General features: G+C 43.7%; 1 protein-coding gene across 1 annotated transcript; it reads left to right on the top strand.

Moving 5' to 3' along the window:
• The first annotated feature begins 10,672 nt into the window (after nt 1-10,672).
• On the top strand, nt 10,673-11,714 carry LOC116556552 (melanoma-associated antigen B10-like). The gene is given in 2 exon segments (XM_032285826.1): nt 10,673-10,818; nt 10,820-11,714. Coding segments are annotated over 2 exon segments (1,041 nt in total).
• The last annotated feature ends 2,642 nt before the right edge of the window (nt 11,715-14,356 follow it).

Consider the following 14,356-nt stretch of genomic DNA (forward strand, 5'->3'; position numbering starts at 1 on the left):
TAGGGAAGAGTACAAAGAGTTTTGGTCTAAGGCTAGCCGATTCAGGTCAGCAGCAGGAAAAGTCTTCGGGAGTAACCAGGAGTTTAGTTCAGAACCCTGAGCAAAGACTGAGGGGACCCAACAGAACACCACTACTATGAGCCTTGGTAGCCTTTCAACAGGACTCTGGGGCTAAGGTATCCCTCATTTTATCCTTAGTGGTCACAGGGAGATGAGGGCATAGATTTGACAGGGCAGTCAGTGGCAGGTCATTAGAGGGAGGTGACTCAGGCCCTTATGGAAGTCAAAGTGAGGACTGATGGGGGTAGACACTGCCTCTGTGGTCAGCTTTGGGAAGTCCTGGGCAGATTTGTCATTCTGAGTGCACCCCATCCCCTCCCTCCAACTGCATACTCTGGGATATCAGGTGGAAGTGGGCCTTTCTCTGATTGGTATAGGCCTCAAGTCCCCAGAGGGGAAGGTATGAGGCTGTCAAGGTGAGGAGTCATTAAGAGGAACCTGAATTTCCAGGAGAACAGAGGATTCATAGAGCCCTAAGAGTGCTGTCACTCCTGATAGGGGTACGTGGGGAAGATAAATCTGAGGCCTCCCTAATATCTTCATCAGGAGTCTCAGGGATGTGAAGGTCTTGCTTGGAGGAGATAGGTTTTAGGTAAGCAAAAGGAGGGCAATTAGACCCTCCAAGAGGCAAAAGTAAAGACTTAGTGAGGACTGAAAACTAATTACCTCAAGATAGAGTGGGTCTTCCCAACCCCTGCATTGCTGCCATTCCACAATGTCCCCCTGAAAATGTGGCCACATGAGATTCCCCTTCACACCCTTGTCTGGGGAGTCAGGGATATGAGTGCTTTGGAAGAGGGAGTCAGCATCAAAACGATTAAGCAGTGAAATAACAGGTCCTGCCAGAAACATCCTCTACCCTGGAATAAAGGAAACTCCATAGAGTCTGGACCTGCCAGTCACTGTATCAGTCCCAGTAAGATGCAGGTAAGACTGGCAGGCTCTAGCCAAAGGTACAGTCTAGTTACTTCCACTGATTCCTCAGGGGAAAGGCCCATCAGAGAAGAGGAGCCTCATGGGTTCCTTGAACAGCACTCTCAAGGAAACCTGCAGAGACAGTTTCCATAAAGTCAAGATGGTATCTCCCTGCTGGAGGATCACACTATCTCACCCTTTTTCCTCCAGGTCATTCATCACCTGCATCTGTCTCACACTACTCCTTGTCTGTAAGCAGAGTCATCATGCCTCGGGGTCAGAAAAGTAAGCTCCGTGCCCGTGAGAAACGCCGCCAGGCTCAAGAGGACCCCAACGAAGTGGAAGGTACTCAAGTCACTGTAGCAGAGGAAGAAGGGTCCCTCGCTTCATCTCCTCATTTCAAAGATAGTCCTGAGAGGTCATCTGCTGTTGAAACACCCAGCAATGAGCAAGAGCCTGAGGGAGCTCTAGCCACCACCGCTGCTGCAGCTGCTTCATGCACAGCATCTAATGAAGGCGATGGCAGCCAGGTTGAGGAAAGGTCAAATGCCTCAGAGGCCGAGGATACCACTGAGCAGTGGCCCGGAGGCCCTCTAGATAAGAAGGTTGCTATGTTGGTGCATTACCTGCTATACAAGTATCAAATCAAAGAGCCTGTTACAAAGGCAGATATGCTGAAAAATGCAGTCCAGATGCAGAAGAGCCACTTCCCTGAAATCCTGAGGAGAGCTTCTGATCATCTGGAGTTGGTCTTTGGCCTTGATGTGAAAGAAGTGGATCCCAACAAGAGCCTCTATGTCCTTGTCAACAAATTAGAATTAGGCCATGATGCAAGAGTGAGTCTTAACAGAAGTTTGCCCAAGACCGGCCTGCTGATGACCGTCCTGGCTGTGATCTTCAGCCAGGGGAATTCTGCCCCTGAGGAGGAAATCTGGAAGGTGCTAAATATGATGGGAGTATATGACGGGGAGAAGCACTTCATCTATGGAGAGCCCAGGAATCTCCTCACCAAATATTTAGTGGAAGAGCAGTACCTGGAGTACCGGGAAGTGCCCAACAGCGATCCTCCAAGCTATGAATTCCTGTGGGGTCCACGAGCCTATGCTGAAACCAGCAAGATGAAAGTCCTAAAGTTTTTGGCCAAGATCCATGATACCGTGCCCAGTGCCTTCCCAGCCCATTATGAAGAGGCTTTGAAAGATGAGGAAGAGAGATCCCAAGCCAGAATTGCAGCCAGGGCCCGTACTGCCGCCAGGGCCAGTGCGCGTTCCAAGGCCACGTCCAGCAACCCTGCCTGCCCCAAGTGAAGGCTGAAGAAGATGCTTTACTGTGTTTTTGAAGAGAACAGTCAGTGTTTCACTAGTGGAGAGCTGGCTGTGTCTCATTATAATACACTATATAATGTGTGTTCTCAGTAACTTAGATATTTGTTTAAATGTTGCTCCTTTTAATAGAAGGTTAAAGTAGCTTAAGAATCCAAAATTATTAGTGATTTATTGATACTCATGAAGTTTTAGAATAAAGTTTTACTACTTTATAGAAAAAAATAGGAAAATTTCCATTTTCTTTAGTGATCTCCAACAAGATAACATAGTAGTGGATTAGTCATTTCCTTGGAATTATTTTTTAAAAAAGCAGTAAAATAGTTGGAATGAAGAAATAGAGTGGAAAATATAAAAGATGATACATTCTTGCTATCCTTTATGCTTAGTCTGTTCTGTAAAATCAAAAAATAGATATTTTTTAGTCTGTTCTGTAAAATTAAAAAATAGATATGATTAGTTTATTCAGCAATGTAGAAGGCACATCATAATAAAACTGACTTCTTGCACACTGGCTCACTTATTTCCCAGACATTATTTGGGCATCTGTTCTCTGGAGGGAAGGCTCTGTGCTGGTACTGGGAATGTCAGGATAAACAAGACCCTAGCGCGCACATTGAACTTTAGAGTTAAGAGCAGCCGTCATGTAAGGAAGATGGTGAGATATACCCTAAGAAGTAGAGGACAAGTGGAAGAAGGTGGGAAGGTCCAGATCAGAGCAGTCAAGTGAAAATGCCCTGAGGCAAGTGGGTTTGGGGCCTTGGGAAACTGCAAACCCTTCCGTGTCAGCCAATTTTGTTAGTCTGGGTGGTGGGTTGGTTGAGGCTGTGGGAGTAGTGAGCAGGGGCCAGATCCTCAAAAGGTATGTCCAGTGTTAAAAGACTAATGCCTGGAATGAATAACTGCTTTTGGCAGTTATTCTGAAGTAATTGATAAACCAGAAATTATTCTAAGACAGGAATGGAAGGTGTCTTGCAACCTTTTCCAGTGTCGTTTTTCCAGTGCAGTTGGGCACAGTGCACAAACTATGTTTTATCCACATCAGCTCCAGGGACCTTCTGAGAAACAAGGGTGATAGTACCTGAAATGAATGTGTTCAAAAGCCATTGTCCTGGCATTATTTGCTCTGGCCTGGGAGAAACAGGGCCCACTAAGCCCACTAAATTAAAAGGAGTTGGGTTTTTTTTTTGTTTTGTTTTAAGTTTCTGGATACATGTGCAGAACATGCAGGTTTGTTACTAGGTATACATGTACCATGGTGGTTTGCTGCACCTATTGACCCGTTGTCTAGGTTCCCTCCCCCAGCCCCTCCAACAACCCCAGCAGGCCCCAGTGTGTGTTCTTCCTAAAAGGGCATTTTTATTAGGTTATCTTTAGTGTCATTTGGCAAACTCACGTGAGGGCTAGATTTTTGATGCAAGTGAAATAAATAGGGGTGATTTGGATGGAAGGGTATTTGAAGGAATGGAAGGAATTAGCGTTTGACATGAATTATAGGAGTCTTAAATTGAATCCAACTGGGGAAGACTACCCCACATCCACAATAAATAAGAAATCTTCAAATTTCTGAAGTAACTGATTTTTACTTTTTAAGTGGCATTTTTGGTTAATTTGCATGCTGTATCATAGAGTGCTGCATATTTTCAGACATCTCTTGCTTTAAAAACAATCACAGAGATTTTGATAGGGTCTGGGTCAAACTAATAATAGTAACAAATGCTAGTTATTAAATATGCAATAAATTCTAGGCACTGCGCCAGGAGTTTTCATATATTACATACAACCCAGAAATCCTACAAGGCAAGGCTTATCCAGCTCACTTCACAAAAAGCTCAAGTCTCATAGACCTTTGCAATTTTCCTGACTTCACATGGCACATAAGTGTCAAAATTAGAACCATAGTCTGAATTTGTTTAGAACCCACACTGTTCCACTCCTTCCTGCATAAAGCAGATGTTCTGTCTCTTAATTCATTTCTCTTCTCACTACTACACCATGTCTCTGGGCAATGAAAAGAAGCAACCTGGGGCCAATGTACTAAATCCAGATGTAATAAATAACGGAGAAAATGAGCATTGAACACCATTTGGGGAATGCCTCTGGGCCTCATTTCATAGGGTCTATCCACCCCTAGCTCCAGGGTTCTTTGGGAGCTGATTTTGCCCCGGTGCTGTCACATGGGACCAGACCCAGCACTTCCCAAATTACACTGCTCTTTCCTTGAGTCAGCCCCTATAAATCCTTATGCCCAAATCTGGATCCTGACCTGTTATCCTGCTCTCCCTGCTTCCTTGCATGAAGGCAAGGCACCCTGCTCCCTATGGGAAAGAAAGCCCAAAATAACCTTCCTTCCTTTCTCCTGACTTAGAGCATTCCAACTCCCTGCAGATGTCCTCTGTCACATTGCTCACTGTGGAACTGCTCTGATAACAACAGCCCCTTCCATGTAATTGTTTACTTTGGCAGTGAACATTATGGATCTGCTCATCTGCTCTGGGTAATTCCACCATACTCAAAATTTTTTCCAAGTCTGCCTGTGAGTCAAGTCAGACTTAGAACAGACTCTAACCTTGAAAGATAACTCCAAAGTTAGAGAAGAGGTTTAGAAAGTATACGAAGTTAGAAAGAAAGGAGAATGTATTCTGGTGACTTATTTGAGACTAGCACTGAATCCATACACTGTCGAATGAGCTTAACTGAATGGTAAAAATATCAAAGCCTCCCTCTGAAGTGGTGGATAAGAAAGGACCTAGGAAATGACTGTATAGCAACTATGTCCAGAAACTGGATTCCTACAAATCCTTGTGTACTAGGAGCATATAGTAGATTTCTATGCTGACATAACAAATGCCATACAGTAAGACACTTAACACATTTATTATATCACCCTTCTGTAGGTGAGTCTATGGGTTAGTTCTCCTGTTTTCTTTGTTCAGGGTTACCCAGGCTCAAATTGAGCTGTCAAAGCATGGACTCTTATTGGGACACACTGTGAAGAATCCCATTTCAGTCTTATTCAGGTCATTCTATGAGGAACCCAGTTCTTTGTGGTTGTAAGAAGAGTAAGGAGTACGTTTCCTTTCTGGCTATCAGTTGGAGCTGCTATATTTTCTCCAGGCCTGTCTCCAGTCTTTATATGTGGACCCCTACTTTTGAGTCAGACACGGCACACTGAACCTGTCTCATGCTTGAAATTTCTCTAACTTCTCTCTCTGCTGCATATCTCTTCTGCCGCCAGATGGAGAAACTTCTCTGCTTGTAAGGGCTCATGTAATTAGATTGGGCCCATGTAGGCAATCCAGTGTAATCTCCCTATTTTTAGGTTGGTTTCATAATTTTAATTATATTTGCAAAGTGCCTTTGGCCATGTAACATAACATATTCATGGGTTTTAGGAATGAGGATATGGGAATCTTTGTGGAGCAATTATTCAGTCTACCTCAGAGGTAGAATATGTCTCCCTGGCAAACATGCCAGCTTTGATAAGTAAAGAAAAAACATAATTGACCATCATTCTCCTGATTCTTGTCTATATCTGCCCCAAGGGAAAATCCTCGTTTTCCATTGTGCCTAGGGGCACCTGTACACGTGCTTGGCTGTACATGTTCATCAGGTGGTGGGTAGCAGAGACTCGCAAGTTATTTTTTTGGCAATGCATCAAACGAAAGAAGAAATTTTTCAGTCTCTTGAGATTATAGAGGTTATTGAAAAGGTTAGTGCAGAAAGATGTTATTGAGTGCAGCGGAGTGAACCCTCCTTGCTGAGATTTACAGGATCATTTTGAAAATTAGTGTGATCCTGGGTTTGAAATTGCCTGTCACATATAGACACTAGGAACTTTTGTTGATTAGCAAAGATATTTGATATTCTCAGAAACTCCTCCAAGACTTAAGAGGGCTGTTGTCACAATAAATGTATAATAGTAGCTTTTATTAAGCATTTACTATTGTAATAGTTAATTGGACAGACTGCAAGTGCTCATCCACTTTGTGTCTTGCTTTCCATCCGTGGTTCATATGGAGACTACATTGCCAGTCCACTTGTAGTTAGGAAATGTCATGTGACTACCCTTGACACTGAAATAAGAACAATAGCCTGTTTTTTTTTTCCTTTGAGATTAAAGTGCTTGAGAGTCAGTCTGCCACCTCCATGTTTTCTGTTCCATGCTGAGATATGGAGCCACATTAAAGAAGCAGCATGGATCCCTGGGACACCTGACAGCAAAAAAAAAAAAAAATCCTTATTAATTCGTGTCAAATTTTATTTGCATAAAAGATAAACTTTTAGTGTGCTAAGCCATTCAGATTTCAGACTTTTCCCCTTACATCTCTTACATACTTTATCTGTATAATACACAGCTATGAATTCCATTGCTATTCTTATTTAAATATTTTAATTACAAAGAAAATAGTGCACGAATTCTTGTTGCCAAAAATTCTAACCATATGAATAAATCAAAATTTCACTTCCTTACTATGTCCCTCCAAAATCCAGTCCCTCCTCAAATGTAACCACATATTTTAAATCCTGCATGTAGTATTTTTAAATGTATTCTAGGCTTTTTCTTCTATACATGTGCTACAAAAATACACTGTGAGGGTTTTTTGTTTGTTTCTTTTGTTTACTCCTTTTTCTTTTTAATTTTTGTTTATTATTACTATTATTTTTAGAGATGGTGTCTCTGTTGCCAAGGCTGGAGTGCAGTGGTATGATCATAGCTCATTACAGCCTACAACTCCTGAGCTCAAGCAATCCTCCTGTCTCAGCCTTCAAGTAGCTAGGAGTACAGGTGGAAGCCACTGTGCTTGGCCACTGTGGGTTTTAAATATACACTGATAACTGTTTACATATTGCTCCACAATATGCACCTAAGGACACATGCCTTAGAATTTTGATATTTCAATAATGCATTTCTCTTTACTTTGAGAAGAAAGGATTTACTCAGAATGACAAGGTTCCAGGAAATGTGCCTTAACAGGAAAACCTCAGTTCATGAAGGACATCAGGAAAACTGGGCACTAGCACAATACGAAGGATACATGAGAGAGATCACAAGCTAAACAAAGTCCAGAGAACTCAGGGCAGGGGGTAGTCAGGGATCTGTACCTAGAGTTCAGCATGGAGTAGCAATGGGACTAGAAGGAGTAAAGGTAAGAAAAGGTGGTGTCTTGGACACTTTTATGAATAGGCTTGGCAATCTCCGAATCATCATTACCAGCATAAATTTGTAGGCTGACCTGGCCAGAGGCATACTCTACCAGAGTCTTCCCTTCCCACTTTTCAGGCAGAGTATGGCTTGCTCCCCTGCGTCACCCAGTGATGCTATTGATTCTGGGACAGCTACATCTCTTCACTTCCATGGTGGCTCAGTGCACCCTTTCCAGTGAAGCAGAGTTGAGAGCTGTCTTGATGCCTGATAAGAAAGAGTATATATTCCCCTTGTGTATGTGGTTCTCCCACCACTGAGGTTGAAGCTGTACAAGTTGATGTGATTGGTGATTAATGGTAGTTAAAAGAGGGCAAGTAATACCAATGAGTAGTGCCACAGTGTAGATTCAAGGAGGGGGACATTTGAGGAGGGATTTCCTGATACTAACTACCTCACTGAGTGTAAATAAAGGTTGAGTGTGGATATGTCTTTAAAAAAGGATCCAGATGTTATCCGCAGCCCAGAATACTTCCCACCATCACTGACTTCTTTGAAGAACAGAGGGCGGATTTTTGTTGCTGTGTCTGATGGCCTTTGTTGCCACCAAACACTTCAGTAGGGTGCTGGTATTCAAGGCAAGTAGGGTAGATGGAGAACCATTGTACATGCTACAGTTCCTTATTGAATTGACTGCAGGTAACAAGTATAGATGGAGTCCAAATCTCTATCTTCATTACTGTTATAATCCTGACCTGATTTAACTGAAAATTTTTATAAAGGGGGATTCTTCACTAGCCGTCTGCAAAGTTATCACATGATCTATCGTAAAATTTACATCACTTCTCACTGTGAGGTGGGGGCATTGGACTGGGTGTCATTCTCCTGGTCCTTTTCCACAGAGGGAGGAGTCCCAGACTCTGAAAGGAATAAAAATGAAGACCTCGATGAAGCTTTGAGTCACCCACTCCATAACAGACTGCCCAGCACAGAGACCACCCCTACTGTTAACATTTCTAAGCCAATGCCTTGATGTTAGGTCCAGAAACCTTATCACTTCACCCTCTGTAGTCCAGGGATATGGGACTGCAGGATGAAGTGGTTGGGGATGAAGGCTTTGTTTTAAAGCTGAGTGACTCAGATCAGGAGAAGGAGTCCCAGCCTCTCTTCCAGAATCAATGAAAGACCCCTATGCAAGTACTATCAGAATTCTGCACTCCCACAAAACATGGGCCACCCCCTCACTTCTAAGAGCTGCACCCCTGCTCTCAGCATTAGGTCCCATACGGGGGTGGCTAGAATTGGCTTCCCAACTCTGACTCTAACTTCTCAGATGAATGAAGGCCTTACGCTTTGAGAAGGGTAGCCTCAAATCAGCAGAAAAGAGAGTTCCAGAGATTTCCAGGCCCTGTCAGGAGTTAAGTTAAAGATCTTAAGTGAGATCTGAGGACACTCTTTATACAAGAAGAGAGACCGGCCAACAGAATCCCAGCCCTGTGTAAGCCCCGGGATGCCCTGGACGGGGATCCTCTGATGTAATGCCCTTTGAATTCCCAGAATTCCGGGAGGTGACAGCATTGAACCACGCTTTGGAATCAGACCAGTAGGGAGCGGGGTTCCATGTCTTCCAATAGTGATGGTGAAGACCCTAATATTTGAGGCAACCATCCACACCAGATCAGAAAGACCCCACAGCCTCCAGGCTCCTGCTGTCAGGCCTGAGAAGCCCATGAAGGGAGTGGCCAGATGTAACATTCTGAGTTCCACCTCTGGAGTTTTAGGGAAGTTAAAAAATTGGCGCCAGAGGGAGGTGTTAAATCAGCAGAGGGAGGAGTCCCAGGCCCTGCCAGGAGGTGAGATAAAGATGCTTTGTGAGGTTTTAGGGTAATAGCCATTCCCTTGCTGTTAGTGGTAGCAGACCTTGGGCAAAAAAACCTCTTATATAGCACCCTCTGAATTACTCCTTTGGAAATTCAAGAAGACAACATTGGATCAAGGTTACGGCCTCAGGCCAGCAGATGGAAGAGTCCCAGGCCCCAAAAGAAGTAAAAGTGAGGAAACTGAGTGATATCAGAGGAAACCACCCCCCAGAAAAGAGAGGGGTTCATAACAGAGCCTGCCCCTGCTCTCAGCCCAGGGAGGCCCCAGGTGGGAGTGGCTATTGTGACATATTCTGACTTCCATTACTGCTTTCTCAAAGAAGTGAAGAGGTTTAGGTTGTTATAGGAGCTATTTCCAAGCCTTGCCAAAAGGGAATATAAGGATCTTGAGTGAAGTTTGAAGGAGACTTCCACTCCAAAAGACTGGGACCCCATGGATTCATGACAGGTCCAGGACAGGGCCTGATGAAGCACCATCTGAATACTGGTGAGAATTCAGGGAAGGGAGGGCATTAGACTTGAGTCTCAGCTTCTTGTCAGCAGAGGAGGAGTCCCAAGCCCTAAAAAGAGGAAAAAGAATCCTGAGTTCTAAAGGAACCATCCACTCCAGATCAAAAGGGGACAGCACAGGGTCCCACCTATGCTGTCAACCCTGAGAGACTGTGGGGTAGATATGTTAGGCTGGAGTCTCTCTCACTTTCTCCTTTTGGAACCACAGATGTGAAGGCCTTGCTCTGAGGGGATAGGTCTCAGGCCATCACAGGGTAAAGTCCCAGGCCCTAGCAGAAGCCAAGGTGAAAACCCTAAGTGAAGAATGAGAACACCAAGGATCCGAGAATATAGGAGGTCCTTCAGAGCTTTTCTATTGTAGTCATCCTGGATGTCCTCAGGCGGGTGTGGTCAGATGAATTTCTCTTTCACTTTCTCCACCAGGGTAGCACGGAAGTGAGGGGACTGAAATGAGGGGTCAGTAAAGGGATCCCAGAATTTGCCAGAAATCAAGAGGACAGTTCTGAATGTGAACTAAGAAGAGTCCCTACCCAAGAACAAAGGAGCCTCCATAAAGCCTGGACCTGCCAGGCCTTGCTGTCACCACCCAGTAAACCCCAGGCAGATCTGGCAGGTAGAAACCTAAAACACACCCTAGTTATTTCACAGAGTACTCGGGGCAGGCAAATCAAATAATAGGGGCCTGTTTTTCCTTGAGTAATGCACCAAGAAAACTTGCAGAGGTAGCCATCAATAAAGCTAAAGTTGTATCTCTGCTGAATGGGAACACACCAGCTCATCTCACCTCCAGGTCACAGGATCACCTGCTCTTTTGGCTGCTGCACCTGAAGACAGTCATCATGCCTCGAGGTCAGAAGAGTAAACTCCGTGCCAGGGCAAAACGCTGTCAGGCCCGAGGAGGGCTGGAAGATCTGTTAAGTGCTCTGGCCATTTTAGAAGAGGAGGAAGAACATCCCCTCTCCTCTTCTGTTTGTTTGAAGGATGTCCCAGCATTCACTTGATGGGACATCCAACAATCCCCATGGACTTTCGGGAGCCCCATCCACCAGTGCATCTGCTACGGCTGTTTCACACACAAGACATACCGAAGGTTTCAACAACCAAACGGAAGAAAGACCAAGATGCACACAAGATCCAGAAGCCACTGATAACTTTCCCAGAGGCCTTCTAGGTGAGAAAGTAGTTATGTTGGTGCATTACTTGCTGTTCAAATACCAAACGAAAGAGCCCATTACAAAGGCAGATATGCTGAGAAATGTAACCCAAATGTCCAAGAGCCAATTCCCTATAATTCTGAGCAGAGCTTCTGAGCACCTAGAGCTGATCTTTGGTCTTGACCTGAAGGAAGTGGAGCCTAATAAGCACATCTATGTTCTTGTCAACAAACTAGACCCGGGCTGTGATGTAGGTTTCAGCGATGAGCCAAGCGTGCCCAAGACTGGCCTGCTGATGACTGTCCTGGGTATTATCTTCACAAAGGGTAATTGCGCCACTGAGGAGCAAGTCTGGAAAGTGCTTAATATGATGGGATTACATGACGGAATTGAGCACATCGTTTTTGGGGAGCCCAGGAAGCTCCTAACCAAAGATTTGGTGAAAGAAAATTACCTGGAGTACCAGCAAGTGCCCAATAGTGATCCTCCATGCTATCAATTCCTATGGGGCCCAAGAGCCCATGCCGAAACCAGCAAGATGAAAGTTCTTGAGTTTTTGGCCAAGATAAATAATGCAGTTCCCAGTGACTTCTCGCCCTGGTATACAGAGGCTTTGCAAGATGAAGAAGAGAGAGCCAGAGCCAGAGTGGCAGCCAAGGCTCGCATTACTGCCATGGCCCATGCACGTTCCAAGGTTAAGTCCAGCAACCCCTCCCAACTGCAGTAAAGTCTGAGGCAGATTCTTTACTTTGTGTTTGAAAAGAAATCCACATTCTGAGCTATGGGTGGACAGTGTGGGGCTGGAGACAGCACAGTGAATAATATGTTTGTGCTCATGTTCTATGTGGTGACTTGGAATTTTTTTAAGATGTTCCTTTAATAGATGGTTAAAGTATCATCAGTATCTAAGTTTATGAATGACATTGCTACATTTTTCTGTATGTGAGATTAAGAGTAAGCGATTTATTGTTTTATAAACCTAATTGGGAAACTCTTCATTTATTTAGGGATTGAAACACAATAGCATGATAGTAAATTAGGCATTTTCTAATTCAATGTGAAATAATTTAGGAGTGTAATAAATAGGATCAAGGAATAGAGAAAAGAGTAAAGGATGGCTAATTATTGCATTCCCTATTGACTTTTATTCTGTTATTATGTAAAATTAAAATATACATGCCAGGATAGGCTTACATTATTCAAGAATATATAATTAATTACATTATAATAAATTAGACCTTTTGCACATTGGCTCATTTATTCCTCAAACATTAATTGAGTATCTGCTCTTTGGAAGGCCTTGTGCTAGGATGTCAGGATAAGGAAGATCTACCTGTGCCCATTGGGTTTTAGAATCTAGGAGTAGATATTATATAAGGAATATGGTGAGATAACCACTAAGACCTAAAGGACAAGTTAAAGAAAGTGAGAATGTAGGGTGAGGGTTATCTAGGTGACAGCATCAAATAAAAATGCCTTAAGGCAAGTGGGATTGGAGGCTTGGAAAATTGAAAGTCTTTCAGTGTAAATCAGTTGTGTGTGTGTGTGTGTGTGTGTGTGTGTGTGTGTGTGTGTGTGTCTCACTCTTGTCACCCAGGCTGGAGTGCAGTGGTGGGATCACAACTCATTGCAGCCTCAACTTCCTGGGCTCAGGTGATTCTCCTCCCTCAGCCTCCTGAGCAGCTGAGACTACAGGTGCATGCCACCATGCCTGGTTAATTTTTCTATTTTTAGTAGAGATAGGTTTCGCCATGTTGCCCATGCTGTTCTCCAACTCCTGGACTCAAGTAACTGCCTGCCTCAGCCTTTCAAAGCGCTGGGATTACAGGTGTGAGCCACTGTGCTTGGTTGGTCAGGTTAGGCTCTGAGAGTGGTGAGCACTGGCTGTTCTCTCTGAAGACATGTCCAGGGTTGAAAGTCTAAGGTCTGGAATGGACAAGCAGTTATAGCACTTGCTTGGGCTCGTGGATAAACCGGAAGGAAATCTTCATCTGGGACAGGAATGAAGGATTTCCTGTGCTCCCCTAACTCCAGTGCAGTTGAACACAGACCACAAACCATGTGTTCTGTGTACAGCATCTCCAGCAAGTTTCTGAGAAATAAGAGTAATACTGTTTTAACATGGGATGCTCAGAAGCCACTTTACTGACACTCTTTGCTCTGGCCTGGGAAAGACGGAGCCTGTTATTTTATTTTGTGTTGCTATAATAGACTGCCAGAGACTGGGTTACTTTTAAGGAAAATAATTTTTTTCACAGTAGTGGAGGCTGGAAAGTCCAAGATTGAGGTGTTTGGTGGCACCTAGGGAGGGATGTCTTGCTGGGCCATCCCATGGCAGAAAGTGAGGCAGTGAGAAAGAGAAAGCAAAAGAAAAAGGGATCAAATATACCTTTTTGAAACAAACCCACTCTTGTGATAAAGGTATTAATCCATTTATAAGGGAACAGTTCTCATGGCCTAATTACTTCTCATCAGGCCCTACCTCACAATACTGTTGGATTGGGGATTAAATGTCTACCACTTGCCTTTCTGGGAGACACATTCAAATCACAACAGAGTCCATTCTATTAATAGGGTATTTATACTAGGTTATCTTGAGTGTAATTTGGCAAACTCAAAGCAAGGGATAGGTGTTTTGATGGGAATGAATGAGGAAGTCCTTGACATTTTCTAGGAGCATTTAGCTGAGCTGCATCTAGCTGGGGAAGATTCTTCCAACACATAATATAAAAAATGCATATCCTCGAAAAGATTCTTATCAATTAAGTAACTTTCTCTTGCTAAGAAGCATTTTGATTGATTTGGTTTTCCATGTCCTAGAGGGTTGCATATTCTCTTAACATCTCCAGGATGAAAAGTAAATTAAAAATTTCCAAGAGGGAAGGTTGGTAGTGTTTGCAATCTAAAATATAATAGTAAAATCTGTTAGTTATCAAAAACCCAGTACACACTAACACTGTGTCAGCTTCCCTACACAAGTATCTTACATTCTAAAAGTCAGACTTCACAAGGCATACATGAGCCAAAGAACAAAATAACTGCATCAAGCCCACTTCACAAAGAACTTGAGGCTCATAGAAATTTGCAGCTTTCGAGTTCACATATAAGTGACAGGGCTGAGATGAGACCTCCTAGTCTGAATTCCTCTACAGCCCACACCCCACACTCTTCCACTCCTCTCAGCCTGAAGCTGATCTTGGGTCTATCAATTCATTTATCTTCTCACTACTCCGCAATGTCTCTCAGACAAAGAAAAGAAAGACCCTGTGGTCAAAACACTAAAAGCACGCCCTAAAAAGGAAGGTGAGAATGAGAAGGAGACATAATCTGTGACTGTCTGTGGGTTCATTGGCCTGGTGTCCTCCCACC

Source organism: Sapajus apella, unplaced genomic scaffold (genome assembly GCF_009761245.1).
Source record: "Sapajus apella isolate SASKATOON/1434 unplaced genomic scaffold, GSC_monkey_1.0 scaffold17, whole genome shotgun sequence".
Classification (NCBI taxonomy): Eukaryota; Metazoa; Chordata; class Mammalia; order Primates; family Cebidae; genus Sapajus; species Sapajus apella.